Here is a 24,180-nt window from a genome sequence, read left to right on the forward strand (position 1 = left end):
GTAACACGGCCGGCCGAGGACAGGCGCGAGATACAGGCTGAGTTCAGCTAGCGTCTTAGGGCCTTGGGATAATAATCCCTATCTTCTCAGAGATGACCAACTGGTAAATTAAAGAAGAAGACAAATCTGAATGGCCAAAAAGCCAACAGTTGAACATACAGCTGGTATTCGCCTTGATTCGCCCTCACTATGTTAAGTGTCTGAAAAGAGCTGGTCTCAGTCAGACCTTAGGTAAGGACAGCTGCATCCTGCAGCTGGTTAACAAAAAAAAACCCCAGCAACTGTAGTTCCCTCCGCCACAGAAACAGTGGCAAAATCAGAATGCCCAGTGCTGTCCCCAATGCAGAGACTGTCCCAGTTGATTATACAAAGCAAAGCCATCCAGTGTCCAAACAGCGTCGACTATAGTTGGGGGCCAGAGGGGGGGAAGACTCTGCCTCTGGGACGCAGGTCTCCTGCATGGTTTCTGGAAGGGATCGAGAATGTCTAACAAAGAGTCATTCTATTACCCAGCAGTCCACAACAACAGCACTGGCTTCAAGTCCACTAGTTACATTACAGCATAGTTTTGATCGGTCTTATCTAATGGAAGGCGGGCAGGAGGGGTAAGGTACCCAACTCCCCTGCTGGATTAGCACCAGTTCTTTACATTTGAGGATCGCTGGTCAAAGCAGAGAGCTGAAGTAACACTTTACATTATTTTCAATTGTTGCAGGTCTTCTTAATATTATCATTCTGTAAAAGGTGCATTCTATCCTTTATCAAACTGAGACAATAAAGGAATACTGAAATTCCAATCACAATTACTGTCGAACCTAGCCAGTAAGCATTGCTTTACTATGTCACTTTCTTACATCCCGCAGTTTAAGTGAACAGTACCTCATTCAATTTTGATAACCACTCGATCTTCCATTTTAAATAGAAAAATCTGGGGCCTTCAGAAAAATCTGAACCCCGTGTCGGGCTCTGTGCTGACAGCTCAGAGCCTGGAGCCTGCTTCGGATTCTGTGTGTGTGTGTGTGTGTGTGTGTGTGCGCGCGCGCTCAAGTGCACGCACCCCTCCCCCACTCATGCTCTGTCTCTTAAAAGCAAATAAAAGTTAAACAAAAAAAAAAAAAAGAAAAATCTGAGAGGGGAGGACAGAGAGAGAAGTTGAAGGGAGGGGAGGGGTGAGGAGGGGTGAGAGTAAATCTAGAGATTCAGTTGCTCAATTCTGTTTCCCTTTTTCTGACAGCCACTGAGAAAGCAGACCGTTATCTTCACACATACCATCACCTTTGTTTCTTCGCTAGAGAAAACATCCCCAGCCTAGGAACATTCGCTCAGGCAGCAAGGAATAAATATTTACCATTAGTGGAATTTCCAGTTCTTGGGCACTGAACCCAGATGGCAACCTGATGCTCAACCGCCCACTTTAACCAGTGTTGGAATGGGAAGTACCTCCCCACCCGACACTAAGTGGATGGATTTAAAGGATCCATTATGTGTATGAGTTGGAGCTACTTAGGAACACTTTTTCCATCTCTCTTGCCTCTAGAGCCCGGGGAATAATGGCAGCCATGAACAGTAAACATTCACGAAGTGCTTACTGTGGGGGCACACTCACCTAGCTCTCACAACACCTCATAGGACAGGCACTAATGGCGCTCCCATTTCCTCAGGAACAAACTGAGGCAGAGAGGCCAGGGTTCCCCGCGACGTGCTGCCAGGGCAGGAACTTCACCTGGCACACATCTCCACACTGAGGCTCCGATCTGGAGCCTTACCAGCTGATTAGCTGTATATCCAGCAACCCCTCCTCCCACCCTTGTGGATTTATTCCCTCACACTCCCTAAGTATATAGAAGTTTCTCCCATTGAACCATAAGCTTCCTTGACCGCACTGACTCTAAGACTGGTCTTTGCATTTGCCCCAAAAGTCTGGTATAATACTGCACATCTAGTCTGTTAGGTAATAGAGATTTGAACATAAAATCACATCATCTCCTTTGCTCTTTAGCAGAGGAAACTTACATACAGACATGAGAGCACTGGAAAGAAACAACGGTCCCACTAAATTCTCTTTTCCAGCTATCCTTCAAAACCAAAGGGCAAATAATGCAATTTATTTATTGAGTTGGCATTTTCCAGACACAGAAAAACAGAATTTATTGCCGGAAACCTACCCTAAGTATTCTTGGGGCCAAAGAAAAATGATCTCAGGTAGAAGCAGACGCTGCAGAAAGGAACAAGGAACAACAGAAAAGATCAAGATGCAGGTGTTATCCATGGGAATCCTGACGTGAAAAATCGTAATAATTGTGCCTTTTGGGGGCTAAGAAATGTGTGGTGTTAAAATTCAAGACAATAAAAAACATAATGCAAGAGAAGGATAAATAGAATTAAGGTCTCCTAAGGCCGTTGTGCTGTTTAGAAATAGTAAGAAGTACGCACTTATGAAACATCTCTCATAATTTAAGTTGTGATCTCTACGGTAACCATTAAAAGTACAGTAAAACATGTGTAACTAGCAAGCTAAAAAAGGAAGAGAAGTAGAATCATAAAAAATACTTGATTAATCCCAAAGAAGGCAAGAAAGAGGGGGAGAAAAAGAGATAAGACAAATACAAAACAAATAATCAGATGGTTAGATTTAAACCCAAATACATGAGTAATTACATTAGAAATGTAACCACACTAGAATTCTCTAATTAAATGACAAAAAGCTGTCGGACTAAATTTTTTGAAACCTTAAATATATGCTACTTACATAAGACTTCCTTTAAATAATGCCACAGGGGGGGAAAATCAAAGCAAAAGGTTGGGAAAAAAGAGATAACATACAATTTGGAATGCTGTATTGGGGTTTTTAAATAGCTTTGGCAAAGTCCCAATAACTTCCAACTACAGCCCCACTGCTGCTTCTACCAAACGCTGATGCCCTGGAAGGGAAAAATAGATCCGATTCTAGAAGGCTTTAGATGTTGAACTCCAAGAAGAGAGTACTGAAAAACAACTCACACCTTAGATAAAGAAAGAGTCAGGTAGCTGAATGGATTAATAAACTGGTACAACTAAACACTGGAGTATTATTCTGGGCTAAAAACAAATGAGCTATCGAGTCATGGAAAGACACGATGGAATCTTAACTGTATATTGCTAAGTCAAAGAAGCCAATCTGAGAAGGTTACATACTGCATGATTCCAACTATATAACATTCTAGAAAAGGAAAAACCATGGAGACAGTAAAAAAAAAAAAAAAAAAAAAATAGTGGTTGCCAGGGTGGGTGGGGTAGGAGAGAGAGATAAACGGGCACAGCATAGAGGATTTTAGGGACAGTCTAAATACTCCACATGATGGTATAATGATGGATATGTACCATTATACACTTGTCCAAACCTGTAGAATAGACACTTAGTGAACCCTAAGGTAAACTATGGACTTTGGCTGATCATTGTATGTCAATGTAGGTTCCTCCTTGGTAAAAAATGTGCCATTCTGGTGAGTGATATTGACAATGGGAGAGGCTATGTATATGTCGGAGGAGAAGGTATATGAGAAATCTCTGTACCTCCCTCTTGATTTTCTTTTAAACTTACAACTGCTCTTAGAAACTTAAGTCTTAAAAAAAAAAAAAAAAAAGAACACGCCAAAAAGTGAATTTTATTATGTAATTTTTTTAGTACATAAAAACAATTTTTTTTAGGTCAGACTATGGATGTGTTTAACTAAAACATGGCTAATAGGCCACCATGGTTAATAATGGCCCAGCTGTCCTTGCCAGAGGTAACTAAAAGGTACACCAGGCTAATCCTTTGAGTGGAAGCTAATGTGGGTGCTCTCGGGTTCATGAATAGCAAAAACTATTAACCATTTTTCAACATACGCACGCATAGTCATTTTTACACATTAAGCTTCCATTAACTCCTAGGGCAAAGTCTCAAGTCCCCAGCAGTTACCACAATACACCAAGAATACAAATCCATCATAAAGTGGGAAGAATAAGTCTCAGTTATGCCCCCTGCACTCTGTGTCTTGTTTGACTCAACTAATCTCAGAGATAAGCCGCAGACAATTACATACTGTGTGATTAATAAAAGCTGGCAGCCAGAAATCCATGCTCATTGGCTCTTAAAATGAGAGTCAGAGCTGGGTCCACAGGGTTGCTAGACAATGATGGCCATTATGAAAACACGGAACAAGAAGCTTCATATTGGCTTCTCAGACTCCATCATCACACATAGGCTACCCCAGGACTACAGAGAAAGCTAGGATGTGTGATGCCACTGTTCCTTAAAAAATAAGTAACAAAATAGATATTAGAATCTTGTTGGATATAGAGGAGATAGAAGAAAAGCGCTCAAGGGTACAAGAGTCTGGCACTTCAGGACTCAGTATTTTGTTTTGTTTTCGGATTCACTGACTCAGTGATTTTTGTTACGAATCACTCTCCTTGATACACAAACACAATCGCCTCCACAGAAACTTTGGAGCCTACCTCTCCCAACACCTGTGACAGTGCCTGGAATAAAGTAGGTGCTCAAGAAACACTTATGGACCTCAACGGAATCATCAGAGAAACATCCAAAGGTCATTTTTTATAGTCAACACCCTACCACCATCACCACCACCCCCAAAAGAGAATTACCCTGAAGATTAGGACTGAGTTTTCTAAGTGATTGCTGAGTATGCACAGAGAAATGAAACAGATTTGCAGAAATCAAAAAGTGAAATAAGTCTCGGCGATTTTTTTGGCAAATCTAACCCAACATCACAAACCTCAAGTCAGTCCTTGTAAACATTTACAAGGAAGATTGTCACACAAATATGGTCACACTGTCTACTCTCCCTAAACTGAAACAGGATGGCCCTCCCTCTCTCAATTCAGCAGTCAAACAAAGCCCTACCTACCCTTTCGCTTGTGCCCTTTCAGCTCAGTCATTTAAAACATATTTTAATGGGGACCTTGAGACCAGAGAGGTTTAGTAATTTGTCCCAGATCACACAGTGGGTAAATTGAGGATCCAGAATTTGGACTCTACACAGACTGATTCCAGAACGTACTTTCTTCAAATCTATACCAGCGACACATCTTTCAATTGTATGATTGGGGGTGAAGAGTGGGTATCACTTGATTTATGAAATCAGTATGTGAGGATAACTTGAATATAAATAAGTCACATTTGGGGTGCCTGGGTGGCTCAGTAGGTTGAGCGTTCAACTTCGGCTCAGGTCATGATCTCACACTCGTGAGTTCAAGCCCCGCGTCAGGTTCTGTACTGACAGCTCGGAGCCTGGAGCCTGCTTCAGACTCTGTGTCTCCCTCTCTCTCTGCCTCTCCCCCACTTGCACTGTCTCTCTCTCTCTCTCTCTCTCTCTCTCAAAATAAGTAAATATAATTTTAAAAACTTAAATAAGTCACATTCTATTTGCCATTTAAATAAATAAACTTTAAATCACAAAAGTAATGTGTTTTCATTACAGAAAAAAATAAACAAGAAAATTCACTTCTCACTGTACCACCTGGATTTAATGACATAACATTAATGCTTTCTCATTTCCCTATGTTTATATTTTCCTACGCTTGCATTTTTTTTTCTAATAAGACACCTTCTTTTCCCTTAAAAATTCATCATGATCATCTTTCTACTTTACCAAAGATTCCACTCGACCAAATGCTAACATTGCATCGATCACAATTTACATTTCTTGTAGGGATCATCGAAAAACCTAGAGGCTTATTCTCCAACATCTAAATCCTCAAGTCTCCTGCTTGCCCTGCCAGCTCTTTCCCTGAGTCAATATCCCAAGGAAGCCAGTTCATGTTTGCCTCTCAACTCCCTTATTCGAACGGCAGTCATTTCATCCAACTAGAGATTAAACATCTTCCTTTCCTTTCCCCCAGATCCAGCTAACTCGAAGCCAGCTTTAGTTGTGAGCCATACTTTTGGTCTCATTCTCAGGAAGTCATAAGACACTACTGTGTGCCTTTGAATGTTTACCACTGCATCTGTTCATAATATTTTTTTCTGGGGGCACCTGGCTGGCTCAGTCAGTTAAGCATCTGACTTGATTTCAGCTCAAGTCATGATCTCATGGTTGGTTCATGGCTTCGAGTCCCGTATTGCCTCTGTGTGACAGCACAGAGCCTGCTTCGGATATTCCCTCTCTCTCCCTCTCTCTCTCTCTCTCTACCCCTCCTCTGCTCACTCACACACTCTCTCTCTCAAAATAAATAAATAAATAACAATAAATAAATAGATACTTTTCCTGAAATTCCACATTTCAAAGAAGCTAAAAATATACGAGGAGTTTAAAGACCACCTTCAGTACCAATTAGCACCTATAAATTTTATCCACTCGCTTCGATAAAAGAGCCACCTCTTGACTGTTTACTTCAATGGTGAAGAAAGACTACACTGTTAGTACAAAAAAATAAAAGCACTTGGACCTCTTAGATATATAAAATTGAGTCTCTTGATACACAAAATTTGGTACAGAACAGTAATGAGTTAGAGTTGATGGGGGGAAAAACTCTCTCCAGCTCTTTAGGTAATGAGTTTGGAGCACTGGAAAATAACATCGACACAATGGCCTTTTAAATTTTAAGTGGGTTTTATCAGGTCTCGGTGGCAACATTTTCTTTACTTTGGGAATACATTCAGAAACTTCAATCGAAGTTTGTGACAAACAGAAGTCAATACTCAAATTTGTACTTAATTCATGGCCTTTCAGGGAAGCATATTATGATTAAAGGAAAGGCTAAGTAAAATCAGGTATGTTATGATCATAACTACCATTTGTAGAACATCTTCAACATATCAGGACTTCCATATACTTTATTTCTAATCTCAATTAGCCCTATAAGGCTGGCTTACAAATGAGAAAATAGAAGTAGAGAAAGGTGAAGTAACTTGCCCTTGGTCACCCAGATAATAAGTGTCACAGCCAGGATTCAAATCCAGCGCTGCCTGGCTCCAAAGCCAGAACTCAGTGACCAGTGACTATAAATAAGTCACACTCCTGGGTCCCCTCTGTTCCCGTCTGATGTACAGATTGAACAAGCCCAAGAAGAAGGATTGATCAATCCTGTTACCTACTGCTGTCAGCACCACGTGCAACCTCAGAAGGTAAGATTGAGTCCTCCTAAACTACATCACAAAAAATATCCTGGGGGAGGGTTGGGAAAGGGGAGAATAGGGGAAAAAAAAAAAAAGTCCTCCTTCTTGGATTTGTTCAGGTGTGTTGTGCAAAATGAGACCGTACATGGGATAACGAGATCTGGCTGCATAGTCTGAAGACAGAACATACCCCAAACACGATGATTCTCAACTCTGCGCCTCCAAATTAACACCATTTGGAGAGCTTTTTAAAATACTGATTTCTGGGGTGCCTGGGTAGCTCAGTCGGTTAAGCATCCAACTTCAGCTCAGGTCATGATCTCATGGCTTGTGAGTTTAAGTCCTGCGTCAGCTCGGTGCTGATGGCTCAGAGCCCGGAGCTTGCTTCGGATTCTGTCTCCCTCTCTCTCTGCCCCTCCCCTGCTCACGCACACTCTCTCTCTCTCAAAAAAAAAAAAAAAAAAAAAAAAAAATTAAAAAAAAATTTTTTTTTAATACTGATCTGTGGTGCTCCACCTACAGATTCTGATCCGACTGGTCTACAGTGGAATCCAAGTACCAGAAATTTTTTAAAGTTCTCTAGATGATCATAACGTACAACCACGGAGAACCACACGGTCCCAGAAGGGGAGTGCGTGTGACCCAAACACCCAATATCTGTATTTTTCCTTATTATACACACCTGGTAAAATCTGAACACAAGGACCCAAAAGTTAGTTGGAAAGACCAACAACCCAGGGACATTACCTGGGCCGTATCTTCCATCAGTCCCCGAATCTTCTCCACGACATCGTTGCGCCGGTGCTGGCGCAGGGCACTGATGAGCTGGGCGAGGCTGGCCTCAGGCCCCCGGATGGTCCAGTGCTGCAGAGCTGCGTAGGCCCGCTCGTGGTCGGCCGTGTACCCGTTCGAGAAAGCGGCCACCTCCCGCTCACTGGCATTGCACAGAAACTGATAGATATCCTTCCACTGGCTTCCCACTTGGGCTGCTACGAGCTTCAGGATGTCAATCCCTAAACCAGAGAGAAAATAAAATGAAAAACAGACACAGGCACACGAGGGAAGGTCTTTATATATGGCGACTGTTTTAATGACCTAAAAGAAGCATGCTCTCCCCTTGTAATAACATCCAAGGGAGTGGACTGCCTTCTATAAGCACTTAACATACACAGCCCCTCCTAGGGACTAGCCAGGTACCCTCCTATAAATTTCACTTCCTGAGTATGGAACCAGAAGAAGGCACATTCCTGGAAGTACAATAAATAGCCCCCAAAACGATGTTTTGAAAGCCAAATCCAAACAAAAGAACCAGGGACTCCTTTGTTACTGCTAAAAACAAGTGCATCCACAGCTCCTGAGTGGCTCAGCTGCTTACGCGTCTGACTCTGGTCATCACGATCTTGCATGGGTTTACGGGTTTGAGCCCCACATCAGGCTCCGTATTGAGAGTGCCAAGCCTGCTTGAGATTCTCTCTCTCCCCCTCCACCGCACATCCTTTCTCTCTCTCTCAAAATAAATAAATAAAACTTAAAAAAAAAAAAAAGTGTAACCAGAGGCCCCCGGACTAAAAAAGTGGTGAAATTAAGAAATTAAGAAATTCATGAGATTAAGAAAAAAGTAAGCCATGGATTAAAAGCGCAGTGGACTTTATCCAGAACCATCTGGGTAGAGTGTTCAGATTCTGGAAATAATGTCCTTTATGTCAACTGACGGTATGCCCAGCCATTCCAGCCCAATGGAGGCACTCCTTAAGAACCTCTGGCTCCTTGTGCTCTAATCCTATGCTCAGCAAGCAATTTTTTCATCTATTATTCAGTCTCCGAAGCTGACTTGCACAGTTAAAATGGAGACAACAACCAAAGTGAGACTATAATAACAATAGCTATTATCTCCCCGGTTTTATGTCTCAGGCACTAGCTCTTGGAACATCTTTATAAAGCGTTAACATTCCAATCACACGGATAAGACCACAGCACCTAGAAAAGTTAGACAATCTGCCCAACAGCACAAAGGCAGCTGGGTCGGAACTGAACCTGACTCACTGGGTCACGTATTATATGGTCACTCTGGTGGATCGGTCACTTGTAAACTCCGTCAGTGTGGGTCTACGGGACCCAGAACTGATGAACGCAGGGTGAAATGCTGAGTCAAATCCCGGCAGCTGCAAGCTCGAGGTGAGTGCCTGACATTGACCCTCTGTGAGGTGTGGCTCTCCCTTAGCAACACGCTTTGGTGTCTTCCTGTACACAGCACCTTCTCTCGGCATTTACACGTTGGCTTTGCCCAAATTGATCCACGGCATTACAGAGAACCTCACACCTGGCAGGCAGGTTTACCACAACAGGGGGTGAGCCCTCTCAGCCAGTACCATGTCTTTGAATGAGGCCATGCTCCCATGCCCAGATACCGGAGGTATTATAGTTAACTGTTATGTCTTTAAAACACTAACTACTCAAAAAAAAAAAAAAAAAAAAAAAAAAAGGAGTCAAGCTCCCACGTGAAGCTTAGGGGAAAAAAAAGAAAAGAAGAAAAGAAGAGAAGAGAGGGAAGATTCCTGGGATCGAGAACTGAATTTTTTAATTAACTAGAGGTTAACCAAGGGGAAAAAGTCTTTTTTTTTTTTTTTTTGATTCAGTCAGTTCTTGGGGAAAATAATTATAAAACTAGCTCTCAATGTTTGCCTAAGAAAAGAGCAACACTAATTCCAGAAGTTTCTTTGAAAATGGAGAGCTTTGTGTTTCCTCGATGTCAATCCTTACTCTGCCATGCAAACCTATAGAGGCAGATTTATCTGCAAGATTGCATACATATCCTGAACCAACCCCCTGCAACTGGCTTTTAGAAATAAGTTCCTGGTAGAAGGCTGCTTTCTTGTCAATTCTAAGAGTAGAATGCCACAAATCGAGGCATTACTGTACTTTCCACACGATTTTCCCTGGGCAGTGTGAAATACACTTGAACTAGTTGCTTTTCAATTTTCATGGCAATGTTTAGCCAGATACAGAGCTTTTGATTTCAAGCAACAGACACCTAAAAAAAAAAAAAAAAAAAAAAAAAGTCTATGTCCTATTTAAAACCCTGCAGGTAACTTTAAGGAGACAGCCAGCTCTTTGTGATTGATGCGGTAGGTTCTTCCAAATACCAAGAGGCTTGTTCATCCCTGAATCTTAATTTAGGTTAATTTGACTAAGGCCCACAGTGTCTTACACGAAAACATGACTGCATTTTCTTGTACATGGGACTTTTGCCTAAATCTTCATAATGCCCGTGACAGTGTGGCTTTGGGCAAACCACTAACTGTCATGTCCATTTCCTCATTTGTACAATGGAGATACTCACGAGAGTCCCTGGGGATGGGCTGATTAACATTTTCTATAGAGTTGATTTATTTTTGGAAGCACCCCGTCATTATAAATGCTCCATATGCTAAACACTAAAACTTAAGACTAAATGCATTTCTGATGCAAATACACAGCCTTTATAGAGTAATTACAGAGTTTAAAAGGCTCAAACCTAACAACAGTTCCCTCTCCCCAGACCCAGTATTTATACTTTGTTTCAGTCACAAAACAAAGAAAAAGGAGGAAAAAAAGAAAAACACAAAGAATGGATACAATGAAACTTTCCTTCAACTAACTGACTGGAAGCTAAATTTAAGGCCCACCGATCAGGTCTCATTTTATTTCTTTATTTATTATTTTTTTAATGTTTGTTTATTTTTGAGAGAGAGAGAGAGAGACAGAGCGTGAATAAGGGGAGAGAGAGAGAGAGGGAGACACAGAATCAGAAGCAGGCTCCAGGCTCCAAGATGTCAGCACAGAGCCCAACACAGGGCTCAAACTCACAAGCGGCGAGATCATGACCTGAGCCAAGTCGGACGCCTAGCGGACTGAGCCACGCAGGCGCCCCTCATTTTTTTTTTTTTTTTACCGTGAGAAAAAAAGAGAGTCAATGCACATGAGCTGCTCTGGGTCAGCAATGTTCTTCCCCACCACCACCCCTCCCATTGCACAGGGGATAGATCTAAAACAGCAGCCTTTCCACACCACAGGGGATCACAACCCAGCAGGAGACGGGCCAGTCTGAACTGGCCCAAGAGCCTACGGCCCCTGGTCCCCATCCCCACAAAGGGGAAAGAAAAACCTGTGGAGTATTTCAAGAATATTTGCTGAGCGGCCACTGCGGCTTACTGTGTTTGCTGGACTGATGACCCCTACAGAATTTTAATGCAGAAAGAATGATATCGCCAAGAAAGTGAAGTAATGCCAATGAAATGGAAAGTGTGATGGGCTCTGGAAGTGCTCTTTACTTAGAAAGGAGTTTTAGGCAAAACTAAGCCATACAACTATAGAGAAAAGCAGTAGGATAACTAAACCACATTGAGATAGTTACGTGGGGGCTGGGGGAGCGAGGCGGAGGTTACCGGGTAACGAAACCAGAAGGGACTTCAGAGGTAGTCACAAGGTTCTCTTTGTCAAACTGGATGCCGGGGAAATGGGTCCTCTTTTTATCTTGTTACTTTATTATTGGTTCGAGATCAGCTAGCCAGTTAGTAGTACCTCTACTGTTAATAGAGAACGTGGTGTAGGACAGGAGCTTTATTATATGCTGAAATTATGAATGCACTTGGGGTTGGATACAGTGTGTATGCTTCTTCCCGGCCTGTTATTACTGACCAAGCAGATGCTGGGAAAGTTTTCTGTGGGGCTAGTAAATTTATTTCTTTTCTTTAAAAATTATGGTGCCCTTAGAGGGGAAGAAAAGGGAGGTCAGCACAGGTTTTCCGTAAAGGACAACAGTAAATATATTAGGTTTTGAGTACCGCCATGATCTCTGGCCGAGGTCTCTTCCTCGACTCTGTTGTAACGTGAAAACAGCCATAGATGATACACGAGTGTGCCTATAAGAACCTTTATTTACAAAAACTGGGGGTGGCCTATGTATGGCCCACACACTGTACTTTGCCACCCCCTGAAGCAGATGCACTTAAAAGGGACCATAGCTTGGGGCGCCTGGGTGGCTCAATCGGTTAAGCGTCCGACTTCAGCTCCAGTCATGATCTCACAGTTCATGAGTTTGAGCCCTGCATCGGGCTCTCTGCTGTCATGATTGAGCCTGCTTCGGATCCTCTGTAACCCCCCGCCCCTCCCCGACTTTCTCTCTCTCTCTCTCCCTCTCTTTCTCAAAAATAAACATTTAAAAAAAAAAAATAAAGGGAACATAGCTAGATTATCAAATGGCATAAAGATTTAGAAAAACATCTTGTTAAAAGAAACACCCTGCCGACACACACACAAGACAATGAGAGTTCTCGCCCCAATCATTAATGTGAAATGGGGGTAACTGAAAGAGAGACCAACCCTGGTCCTGGTCACCTGTCCTATCCAAGTCCCAAGTTTCTATCTATCCCGGAGACAGAGGAGCTGAATAGATGGGACTCATTTAGCTGAAAGGGATGCCACATCTCATTCCTTAGGTTGAAAAATAACACATCCCTCCACCCACGGAAGTGCTGACAAAGGTGTGAAGCTTAACTTTGCTCTTCCTGTGATGTCAGGTCCCGGAGCTCAGAGAATGAAGCTTCTAAAGAAATCAGCATAGGAGTCAAACAAGCCCTTATCTGCCAGATAGTTGCTAGGGGCTGTGTGTGAGAAGGTGGCCCTGGCCCCAGGACACGGCTTTTGAATTTTGAGGAGCAGGTAGCGGAAAGATCATGAACTTAGTCATCACAAGATACGGTTTCAAATGCCATGACTTGTTAGTTGTGTGACCTTGGGCAAATGACCACCCCTAAGATTCCAGGGTCCACATCAGTAAAATGACAATGCCACCTCTGATCTCATAGGGTAGGTAAGGAGATTTATGGGATCGGGTAGTAAAACCGTCCAGCCGAGAGCTTGAGTGCACATCGGTTTCGCTTCCTCTGTCCCCTCCACCTCTGCACAGACAGGTCGTCGGGACAAAGGACCTGAAAGGTGGCAGGGGTTTTGCAGAGACCTAGGGATTATAGGTCTACTTGACAATGAAGGCGAGCACCAGCATCCTGGCTTCCTGTGCTTTTTGGAACCTCACTGGCACATACCAGAAGGGGCACCGCCACACAGAAGGGCACCATCCACAGAAAGGCAGATGTGAAAGAAAAATGTTTCTGCCCCTGCAACATGCAGGGCATCCTATCAGTACTCACTGCTGACCTTGCCCAGATTGGCCACCAGGGAACTCAAGAACAGAGGCATGAAGAAGGTCATTGACTGAGCTATTGTGGAAGCAATGGCATTTTTCTAGTGCATCCTAAAATCCTGAATCAGATATCATCTGGGTGACAACATTAATTTGAGGCTCATTTTGTTAAGCCCAATGTCAGCTCCAATATGCAAAAAAAAAAAAAAAAAGAGTTCCACCTCTTTTCATAAAAACCTGAACTGACCTTTATAATCAGAGAATGTATTAAAGCTCTTTCCTTTTAGAGATAAATAACTGAAATGAGTGCCATCATTGAGAACCCACATTAAAGCCTCCCCGGACAAGGTATGAAGGACAGTGATGATGGAAACAAAGGCCATCTGTAACCCACAACACAGCACCTGGTTTCATGCCGTGCACCCGGCTTCAACAGAACGGGTGCGTGGAAAAGATGAGTAGGTTACAAGCTTTGTGATGGTACCAAATTCTCATCATTTAAAAGATTCGAGCATTCCCACTGCATCTCCCATACTTGTTAAATGTAATGTCTGTTCTCATTATTCTTCTTAGAAAGAGAGGTAGAGCGACGAATAATGAGAAAATTCCCATAGAGGCAATTAATACACAACTTCCTCCTCCCTGGACAGATAACTCCATAATTATCTCTATGCTGGTTTCTCTACACACAGCCATCTCCTGCGATGTAGACACACGAAAGAAAGAAGGAAAGAAAGAAAGAAAGAAAGAAAGAAAGAAAGAAAGAAAGAGCAGGAGAAATGAGCTCAAGATTATCTCCCTTCTACCATCATCCTAATTCCTACCCCCCCCCCCCCCACATTACTCTTTATCAACACATGCTGTGACCTCAAGCTTACAAACTGCAGGTACGGGGGCAAAGATGGATACAGCATGTTTCAACGTATGTACAGAGCAATGTACAGCAAGTTGGAAATCTAAATAAAAGCCTGGCTTTAGCATTCCTAGAATTGATGTTCTTCCCTGTCCAATGGTCATGTCCTCATTGGTGCCTTTTCTGACCTCCTTCTTCTGCCTGAGCCCCACGTTGGCTGTGACTACCATTATCCCCAACACCTGCCAGAGCCTAGCACATAACGGGAATTACAACGAACATCTTGAATGAATGAATGGGAGCCTTTTTTTCTGAAGTTTCCCCTCTTGCCTGAATACCCCCCCCCCACCTTTTATCATCTCATTAATCTCTATAACTGCAGCCATCGAGAACCAGAGGGGCCACATGCTGACACAGCCTCGTCATGTTACCGTGCCAGATCTCATGTGGTCAACAATGGGTGGAACCTGGGCTTCCTGGCACGGGGACCCAGTTCTTGTGCAAGAGCCTCTCCCTCTGGCAGTGCCCTCTTCCCAGTGAGGGTGGTCCGCCACAGCCATGTCAGGCACCAGAGGAAAAAGTCTCCCAGACTGTGTGCCCCTGCAGCCAAATCCTCCTGCGGAGAGAAGCTGTCTAGACCAAGGTCTGTCTGGCCCGATTACACAGTAAGTGCTTCTAAAAGCAACATACCCGGGGCGCCCGGGTCACTCAGTAGGTTAAGCGTCCGACTGCAGTTCAGGTCATGATCTCGTGGTTCGCGACCTCGAGCCCTGAGTCGGGCTCTGTGCTGACAGCTCGGAGCCCGGAGCCTGCTTCGGATTCTGTGTCTCCCTCCATCTCTCTGTCCCTGCCCCACTCGTACTCTGTCTCTCTCTCTCAAAAATAAAACTAAAACAAAAAATAAAATAAAATAAAATAAAATATAATAAATAAATAAATAAAATAAAATAAATAAAAGCTACACACCAAAAACGTGCACCTGTGTTTGGTAGTAACTAGTATGGTTACGGCATGGTTTTAAAAATGGGATATCAACAGGAATCACTCTCAACGCATCACACGGGAAACTATCAGCACTTGGGAGCTTAGTACGCCCCAAGTTAAAAATACTCCTTTCCTCTAGTTGAAGTACAAAAGTTGAAAGAACTGCTTAAACTTCATTTTAACTCGAAAAGTAACTTCCGAAGCAGAATTAATCACTATCTTGTTGAAGGCTCAATGGACAATCACTATAAGCTCAGATGAATCTCAAAAGCTACTAAAAAAAAAAACCACTGTGCAAAGGTCTCATAAAGCTAATGATGGGCCGTCTACCAAAGACAAGTTCTATGAAAACAGTAGACAATTTTCCAGATGGAAGAAATAGATACCACTGATGCTGTGGGGAAAACTAATAACCTTGTATTTCACTCCATGGAGGAAAACAAAAAGCACAAGGCCCAAGATGCCTCCTTTCTCCTGGTCTTAGTCTGTGTTTGAAGCTGTTCATTTATTCATTCGACAAAAACATATCGAGCCCTTATTCTGCACCTGCCACTGTCGTAGGCACTGGGGACACTGTGGTGTACAGGGCATAACAAAAGCCTTTCCTGCATTCCACTGGGAGATATGGAAAGTAGTAAGATATTTAGCGTGATAGACAGTGAGGCATGCTGGGGAGAAAAATGTAACAAAAAGTCACTGGAGACGTTTGAACCAAGGAATGGCACCATCTGACTTCCATTTGAGCAGGGTCATTTTGGCTGCTGTCAAGAATACATGGAAGGGATACAGGTAGAATAGAAGCCACCAGTCAGAGGTCACAGCGATCTCCCCAGGGAAGGGACAGTCATTTGGGCCCGAGGGGCAAAATGATAGGAATATTACTATCTGAATATAGATATATTCAGTAATATAAAATATTACTTCTGAATATATTTTGAAGGGAAGGCTGATGAGATTTGCTACTGGGTTTGCTAAATATGGGGGGGAGATAGAAGGAGTCACTCTAACATTTTGGGCTGAGCACCTGGAAGGCTGGAGGGGCCTCTTTCTGCAATGGGTAACTGATGTGGAGGTGTGGTTTGAGATTCAGTTTAAACGTCTTAGGTGTCAAACGTCTAGACATCTGGGTCTATCGGGCAAGGGAGAGGATATTTGTATATTACTTTCAGGTTCAAGAACCAAGATGCACTTGGGAATCACCAGCAGATAGACGGTATTTAAAGACCTTAGCCACCAAGGAAGGGAGAGTGAACAGGTAGGAAAGAGGTGCAAGTCCTGAGTTCTGGGGCTGTCCACTGTTTTATAGGTCAAGTTAAAGAGGAGGAACTAGCCAAGGAGATGGAGAAGGAATAACCAGAGAGGTGCGAGAAGAACCAGGAGAGAACAGTGTCCTGGAGGCCAAGGTAAAGAAATGTTTCAAGGAGAAGGGGATCAAGAACGTTAAATGCTGCCAATAGGCCATGCAGATTCAGAGGAAACTGAACTGAACAGACAAAATCATGTGGTCAGACTCTACAGAAAAGACACAAGATTGTAGCTAAAATACTGCCATATTTCACTGATTCTAAGACATCTGAATGCATATTTCAGTCAATGCCTTTTCATATCTTGGTTACAGTGGATTTTCTTCCTTAGTGGTATTATATTTTTAATGTTTATTTAATTTTGAGAGAGAGAGACAGACAGACAGACAGACAGAATCTGAAGCAGGCTCCAGGCTCTGAGCTGTCAGCACAGAGCCTGACGTGGGGCTTGAACTCACAAACCACAAGATCATGACCTGGGCCAAAGTTGGCCGTTTAACCAACTGGGCCACCCAGGCGCCCCCCTTAGTGGTATTTTAAAAAATGTTATGTCACCATCAGTGGTGTCTTAGGTTTGATAAAATATAAAGAGTCATTATCTTTTTAACTTATAAACTTGAACCCGCCTATTTTTTACAATACGACACAGCATCCACACTTAATATGTCAAATTCTGTGCATACCCTGCAATGTTAAAAACCAATTACTCAAGAAGAACAACCAACAGAAATCTAGAAATTCCTCCTCCTCTGCAAAATCTGCTTACATAACACCTGACCAGGTTGATTCAAGGGCACTGATTTTTAAGGATTTTTTTTTTTTTTTTTTTGGTTTGGTTTCTATTTGTATTTTAGCCCTCTGTGGGGGAAAACACTAATTTGTTTTCCAAAGAGCTTAAATGCAAAAGCTGTTAGTTAGATAAATTACAAAATAAAATATACACTTAAAACTAAATACCATCCCCTTAAAGCCCAGAGGAAGCATCATCAGCGGGTGGGCCTGGGGAGGACAGCAGCCTGCGATTCCCAAGGGCAAAAGCCCATCCCTGGCCACTTTGTGCACGAGATAATGCTTTTTAGGCTCCAGTGATAAGAGGCTTTTCTCCTGCAACAGTTCTTTCGGCTGCATAATCCTCAGACATCCTCAGAGGTTAAACAGATAGGTGCTGTCGGCGGGAAATGGCATTAGTGGAGGCAGAGGTGGAAAAGGCGGAGGGGTAAGGGGGGGAGGTGGAAAAAACGTCTCTTCCTGCCACTGTAAAATAACTATGGTGGGGCAGCCCCAGCGATGGAGCAAAGGACACAGCGGCCTCTTAAAATGGAACAATCTGCTCCCTTCAGCCCAGCTTCCCGGTGTTTACATTTCAAGTCTACTTCCCATAGGAAATTTGGGCTGACAGAGAGGTGACCGTCTGGAATTTTTAGTCAAGGAGGCTTGAGGCAAAGAAGGAAGGTTTCTTTGGTTGCAGCTGTCTGCTGTCTGGGGCTGAGAACACCACCAAGTTCAACAGATGTGGCTTCAGATTAGCAGGACTCCATCACCTCTGACTTATCTGTAACGGCCTTTATTTATTTATTTTTTTTACGAGAGCCCTCCAAGCCTAAGCTTAAGAGAAAAGTGAAAAGTAGGAAATCGGTGTAACTTCTACAGAGGAGAACTCATTATTGATGACAATTTTGTAGTTGTTTTATTTCAGACAAGTTGGGTTTTGCTAAGGGAAATAAAATTTTCTTAATAGAACATGATAAAAAAAAAAATCAGGCATAGAAATTTAGAAGTTTCTAGCCTCAGGTGATTCATGGGAAATTTCAAAAAATCTCTCAAAAAATAAAAATCAAATACAAAATTCGTAGAACAGGATATGCCACTCAGTAAGCATGAGGTAAGTCTTTGTTGAAGCAAAGTAAACAATGGAAACTTAATGGTAACAGAAGCCTTTCTTATAAGGCTAGAAAAATATATTTACTAGTCACAGTTGTACCCCAGAATTACTCTCACGATCTTGCCTATGTCAGCACTAACAAGCATCCCGTAACATCACTTTAGGGGGAAAAAAAATGAGTCGAGTACTTATTATCAAATTCCTAACACACTTCACTTGTTCATCATTTCTGAATGCTGCATATGGTAGTTTCCATAATTCGATTGCAATGTTTTAAGTGCTCCCTGAAACCTGACTGAAGAAGTCTATTGATATTGTTCAAATATATCCAGGGCACGGCTTCCGGTTACTCAACCTCTGTCCCCTACCAACTACTGCAACCTTGGGGAAAGATTTATGCCAGAAACACAGTCCCAACTGGACTGCATCTGGCTGCTTTCCCCGGAAAGAGGATGAAGGCTATGAGAGCTGGGAATCCAAGAGACAGGTTTCCTTCACAACCCCCGTAAAGACCCATTCTCTCATACCTGACCCATCCTGAAGGAGGAACCACAATTTGGGAAGAAAGGAAACACATTTCCTAAGCCTACTGTTGGTATTCATAAGGACCCAGAACCAAGCATGATGCTCGTAAGTAACACTTAAAGAAGAGATAGGTTTTACTTATTTGCTGGGTAGTGCTTTGCTTGAGCAGCGGGGTAAGGATAGAGAACAGGATGGAAGAAACAAAACACATATTACCAGAAACTCAACCCCTAAAATATAGCTTCGTTCAAGGACAGTGTCTGAACTTTTTAAATAAGTGCACTGGCAAATTATGTCCGGGTTCTCAGGCAGCACTGTTTTCCCAAAGAACAGTCTTTACAGACAGACTGGGATATCAATCTTAGACAAATAAAGTTATGCAATCAAGTTATGCAAATAAGAGGTTTAACGACCAAGCCAGCTGAGCTGTACTTGAACTTGAACTCCATCTTCAGGTTTCAAGCCTGAGACACGGAAGCAGTTTGGTGTTTGGTCGTGGGTCGTTCTTAACTTCACTGGTCAGTTTTTGCAGCGCTGAAGGACAGGATTTTGGAACGGAAGATGTTAGAGATACTTGAAGCCAAGCCCTTCATCCTACCAGTGAGCAAAACCGGGCTCCACATGGTCACAAGGTCCTTCCCTCTGCATAGCCTCCCTCCAAGCCAATGCTGTCCTACTGCACATGTCCCCTGAGCATGGTGGGTTCCTCCCCCCTCCCCCTTGCCCCAGGCTGCACTGTTGAGGCAACCACGGGAGCAGGCTGGGTGAGCAAAACTCCTTCCTCTCGGCCTCGAGAATGCTGAGAGTCACAGACTATGTGCCACACTGTCAGTTTCTTTCCAGCTCTTTTTGTTCTGGTCAGTTGGGCTTTGAGGCACGTTATGGCCACCGTTCTTAGTGTAGATTTTTTTTTTCCCCTGCAGCCATTTCTCCTGACCCACAGGACTCATTAAATGTCACCCTCGATGGAGTTCTACTTGTCTTAAACATCGGATACAACTGTCCCTCCACCCTGGCCTCAGCTCTCCACGAATGCTTAGTACAGCTCAACTTCCTGACCTTCCTGTGAGGAAAGAGAAAGAGAAGCAAGCCGAGCTGGCAGCTTTATCAATATTTACATATGATCTCATAATTTAGTCTTCATCAACAACACCATGAGATAGGAGCTATGTCCACATTACAGATGAGAAAACTGAGGAGAGGTTTGGTAGCTTGGCATAGTTGCACAGTCAGGACGGAGAGTCAAAACCGCAGGTGAATCCACCCATCAGCCCACATCTCTCACTGCACCATGATGCCTCCCGGGACCAAGCATAGTGTTACCCACCCTGTCCTTCTTGAGTCTTGGTTGCTTCCCTGAACATAAATCTTTTGAATATGTCTCCCGCCAACCCCGACTCCCCTTCATGGGGTCACAGGAAAGGAGACAAGTGGAAATAAAGGAGAAATCGGTTACAATGATAGATTGACGATAGCCCAGGTTTCAACCTTCTGCCCACTCTTCCTCCTCCAAACAATGGAGAGACGTGGGAGAGGCAGCGGCACATGCTAGTGACCAGCTCAGAATCCAAGGCCAGCTGCGTGCCAGTCCTGGCTCACCACTGGCTTGACGTGTGGACCTTTGTCAAGTCACGTAATCCTTCTGTGCCTCCGTTCTTAATATGCTGTAGAATGGGCACGGTCCTGCCATTATAAGGTTGTTCTGAGAATTAAATGAGAAAGTACATATAAATCCCACAGAACAGTACCTGGCACACAGTAAGCATCCGATAACCCTGGTGTATTCTTTCTCTCCCTTCCTCCAAACCAGTGTGTCAATGCCAAGGCCTTACATAGGCTCCCTGAGAGCAATTTGCTTATAGAATAATCCTAGGCGAGGACATTTCTGAGTAAAACCGAGTTAAAGTCAGAGGATGTCAAGAGCAGCCAGAAAGGTGCTTGAGTGCCTGAGAAGCAGGCCATGAGGGTGTAAGGAAAGGATCAATGAAAGGAGAATGCCTCTGCCTCTTCAAGGTCAAGGTGGGAAAGTTCCATGTATATTGCAAGAGCTTTAAGAACTTCTTTACTTTCACCTGCAGCCAAGATCTAATTCATCTCCAGCTCCCAGCTTCTTCACCTCCCGCAGCCGGAAATCATCCAATTAAGAGGCTCAGCAAAGGTAGCGGAACACCGCCACCACCTGCAGCCCCCCAAATGAATGACCACCTAGGGACCATCACCATCCCCATGAAGGCAATCCAGGGAGACGTCCCCTTCTGAAACATGCCTTCGTCTCTCCCCCCCATCCACTTCTGAGTCCCTGTGGCCAAAGGGCTAAGTTCTTTTGCTCCCCCAGCCTCAGCCTTCAGTATTCTCACAGGCAAACAGCCTCTCCATGCTGTCATTTAAGAAACAGGAGTAATTGCTTTCAAACCCCGATAGCCTCTGAACTGAGCAGGACCCTGCAGTCCTTTGACCAGAGAAGCAACACGTGAAATATAAAAAGCACTGTCCCAGGAGCCAAGAGACTCAGCCTTAGTTTCTTCTCTAAGCCTACTGGCCACATGACGTTGGGCAAGTCACTGTTCTCGTCTGGCACTCAGTTTCAGCTTCTGTAAAATGGTAGATTAGACAAATACACACACACACACACACACACACACACACACACACACACACGATCTCCAACTTGAAGCTCTCCCCAAATAAAACTAAACCAAATACCTTCTATGTTACTAAAGCCTAGTCCTTGGACCGTACCTTAACCTTGGTGTTCACACACACATAATTAAATGAAAAATAACAGAAGTCAAGCAGTTTAATAATGAGTCACGTTTAAAATTTCCTCTTTTTTTTTTTTTTTTTTTTTGTTTTGCCTTGGGATTCCTTAAAGGTAACCCTGGTTACAAATAGGAAGAGTTTACTTCAGACACTATAGTCCCCTACTTCAGCCAAAGTACAGCTAATTCAGAATCAGGCAGATTGACCATTGAGTTCCTTTTCAGGAAAACAAGTCAACATCTGGATGACAACTCTGAAACGGGAGATAATACAGCAAAAGACTCAACAAAGAGGGAGAAATATGTAACTAAGATGGAGACTAGCTCCTCTCCAATCTAATGTCTCTCATAGCACTTTCCCCTGAAGAAATAAGAAATGCCTGGCTGTCGAGGCGTAAGGCAAAACCTGTGGACAAGAGCTCTGCCTGGGCCTCTGAAGTACCCAGCAGGGCGCCTCGCCTATTCCCTGCAGGTGAAACCAGACTTGGACATTGCCTTTCTGGAAGCGAGATAAATTCTTTCTATGACCCCAGCCTTCCACTGATCTGTGAGTGACATTTTTTCCCTCATCCTCAAGGATTATTTTTGGATTATCCTGTAACATTTTAAGCATAGTCCCAACAAATTACAAAGCTGCACGGATCTGTGCTAAATGTGTAATTTAAGAACCCCTTGACAGGGAGAGTAATCCTCCCTGAGAACTAATAAGAACTTGTAAAAATATATATGAAAGTTAAAGAGAGTTTCAGCAGAAGTCTGAACTTATTCATTGATACTCAGCTAGACTGCCAGGGGGTATTGCCCCAACATGTGTATCCTGGAAGCTGCCTTGACAGATGGATATGACAGGTGGATATGAGCTGCTGGCCGCCCTCCAGCCAGGACGAGAGTCGACTAACTTTTCCAAGGCAGGAAAGCACTTACCAGGTATGCTCTCTGTGTCACCAGGGTAAAGCTGTTCTCAGGAGTTCTGTTGGGAATGGAGTCCCTCGCCCATATGAGGAGACCAAGGCCTTCCTCAGCATAATAATTCAGAAATGGATGAGAGCCTTGGACACAGCTTCACCTTAGGCAATCAAGGTGACACATCTGAAGGGACTGAAAGACTCAAAAGTAGCTCCCCCCCGGCCAGTCCCAACCACGCTACAAAAATGTCTCACATGCTCTCCAAAAGCATGCACGATTATCGGCACGTTCCCCTGGTCCTCCCTAGCCACGTGTCCTGACTTAGGTGGAAATTTCCGCTGCCCTGACCTTACTCTAGGGTAAGCGCAAGGGAAAGCTTTACTGCGTGGCAGTGAGCACGCGGTCCTTCTTTGGCATCAGTTTGGGGTTAAGCCTGGCCTCTTATCTCGGCCCGGAAGCCCCTGTACTCCACTCTACAGCCCGCTGCAGGATCCATGAGGGCAGATCACACTGGGACAGACAACAGTGTGACGGCAGTGTCCTCGGTTACAGTAAAATGATCATGCAGACCAAAATCTGATGACCCTGCTGTGTTGGGTTCAAGTTTCCTCATTCTTCAAAGTTGAGATTCAAAGAGAGCAAGTCTTCCTCCCAGGATCAAGCAGCCTTTTAGTAGAAGACCCAGATCGGGACCTCAGGTGTCACAGTCCAGTGTCATTTCTGCTGCCGTGGCGCCTTCTGGGCACCGCGATCCAGCCTCTGAAGAACAAGCCCGTGGCTCCACTCAACCAGCTCATGCTTGTTGAAGGGACTGTATTTCAGATATTCTTACTCTGTGCAGCAATCCGGCATGCCTCCCTTCCAGCTCTCCTCAACACCACTATTCGGACACTGAACGAAGAAAATATTCAATGCAGCCGTGCACGCTCTCAGCTTCTGAGGAAAGAAGGGGCGCGCTGCAGCGTATAGTTGGTTGTGCGTGTCCACTGCCTCGCTCGGTCCCTCTCTCCACACAAAGCACATCGTCCCCTGAGCGAACGACGAAAGGTAGGCGACCAGACTGCACCCCAAACCACTGCCTCCTCCCTCTATGGCTCTGGTTTGCCTAAGAGGCAAGATATAGCAGGTGCATGGCAGGTACCCCCCATGAGGTGGACCCACGAGGTGAGACTAAGGTCTCTTGGCAAAAACTAGTATCTATCAGGAGGAGGTGGAGAAACCCTGGAGTAATTTTTCAGCAAAATACAGGGTAACTGCCACCTTTTCCTTGCCCCCCCCCCCCATATCCGATGGTCCTGTTTTATAACTCAGCCCTTCAGCAGTCAGACTGGGAAATAGTTGCTGCTAAACATAAGGTGGAACACTGAGGCTAGAATTCAAGCAGCTGTCCAAGAAGAACCAGACTGCTTCTCCAAGCCATACAAGGCACCGGGAGGCAAGATACAAAAAGAAGTGCTAAGAGGGGCGCCTGGGTGGCTCAGTCGGTTGAGCGTCCAACTTCGGCTCAGGTCATGATCTCCCGGTCTGTGAGTTTGAGTCCCGCGTGGGGCTCTGTGCTGACACCTCAGAGCCTGGAGTCTGCTTCAGATTCTGTGTCTCCCTCTCTCTCTGCTCCTCCCCTTCTCACACTCTCTCTCAAAAATAAATGAACATTTGGGGCTCCTGGGTGGCTCAGTGGGTTAAG

At 44.0% G+C, this 24,180-nt stretch overlaps 1 protein-coding gene across 1 annotated transcript in view; it reads right to left on the minus strand.

Annotated features, from left to right (window-relative positions):
* Positions 1–24,180, minus strand: part of TNFRSF21 (TNF receptor superfamily member 21) — a 68,047-nt gene that overhangs the window by 14,094 nt on the left and 29,773 nt on the right. Inside the window, exon 4 of the mRNA XM_042986521.1 lies at positions 7,850–8,115. Within this exon, the coding sequence (XP_042842455.1) occupies positions 7,850–8,115 (266 nt within the window). The remainder of the gene's footprint in view (positions 1–7,849; positions 8,116–24,180) is intronic.

Source organism: Panthera tigris, chromosome B2, assembly GCF_018350195.1.
Source record: "Panthera tigris isolate Pti1 chromosome B2, P.tigris_Pti1_mat1.1, whole genome shotgun sequence".
NCBI lineage: Eukaryota > Metazoa > Chordata > Mammalia > Carnivora > Felidae > Panthera > Panthera tigris.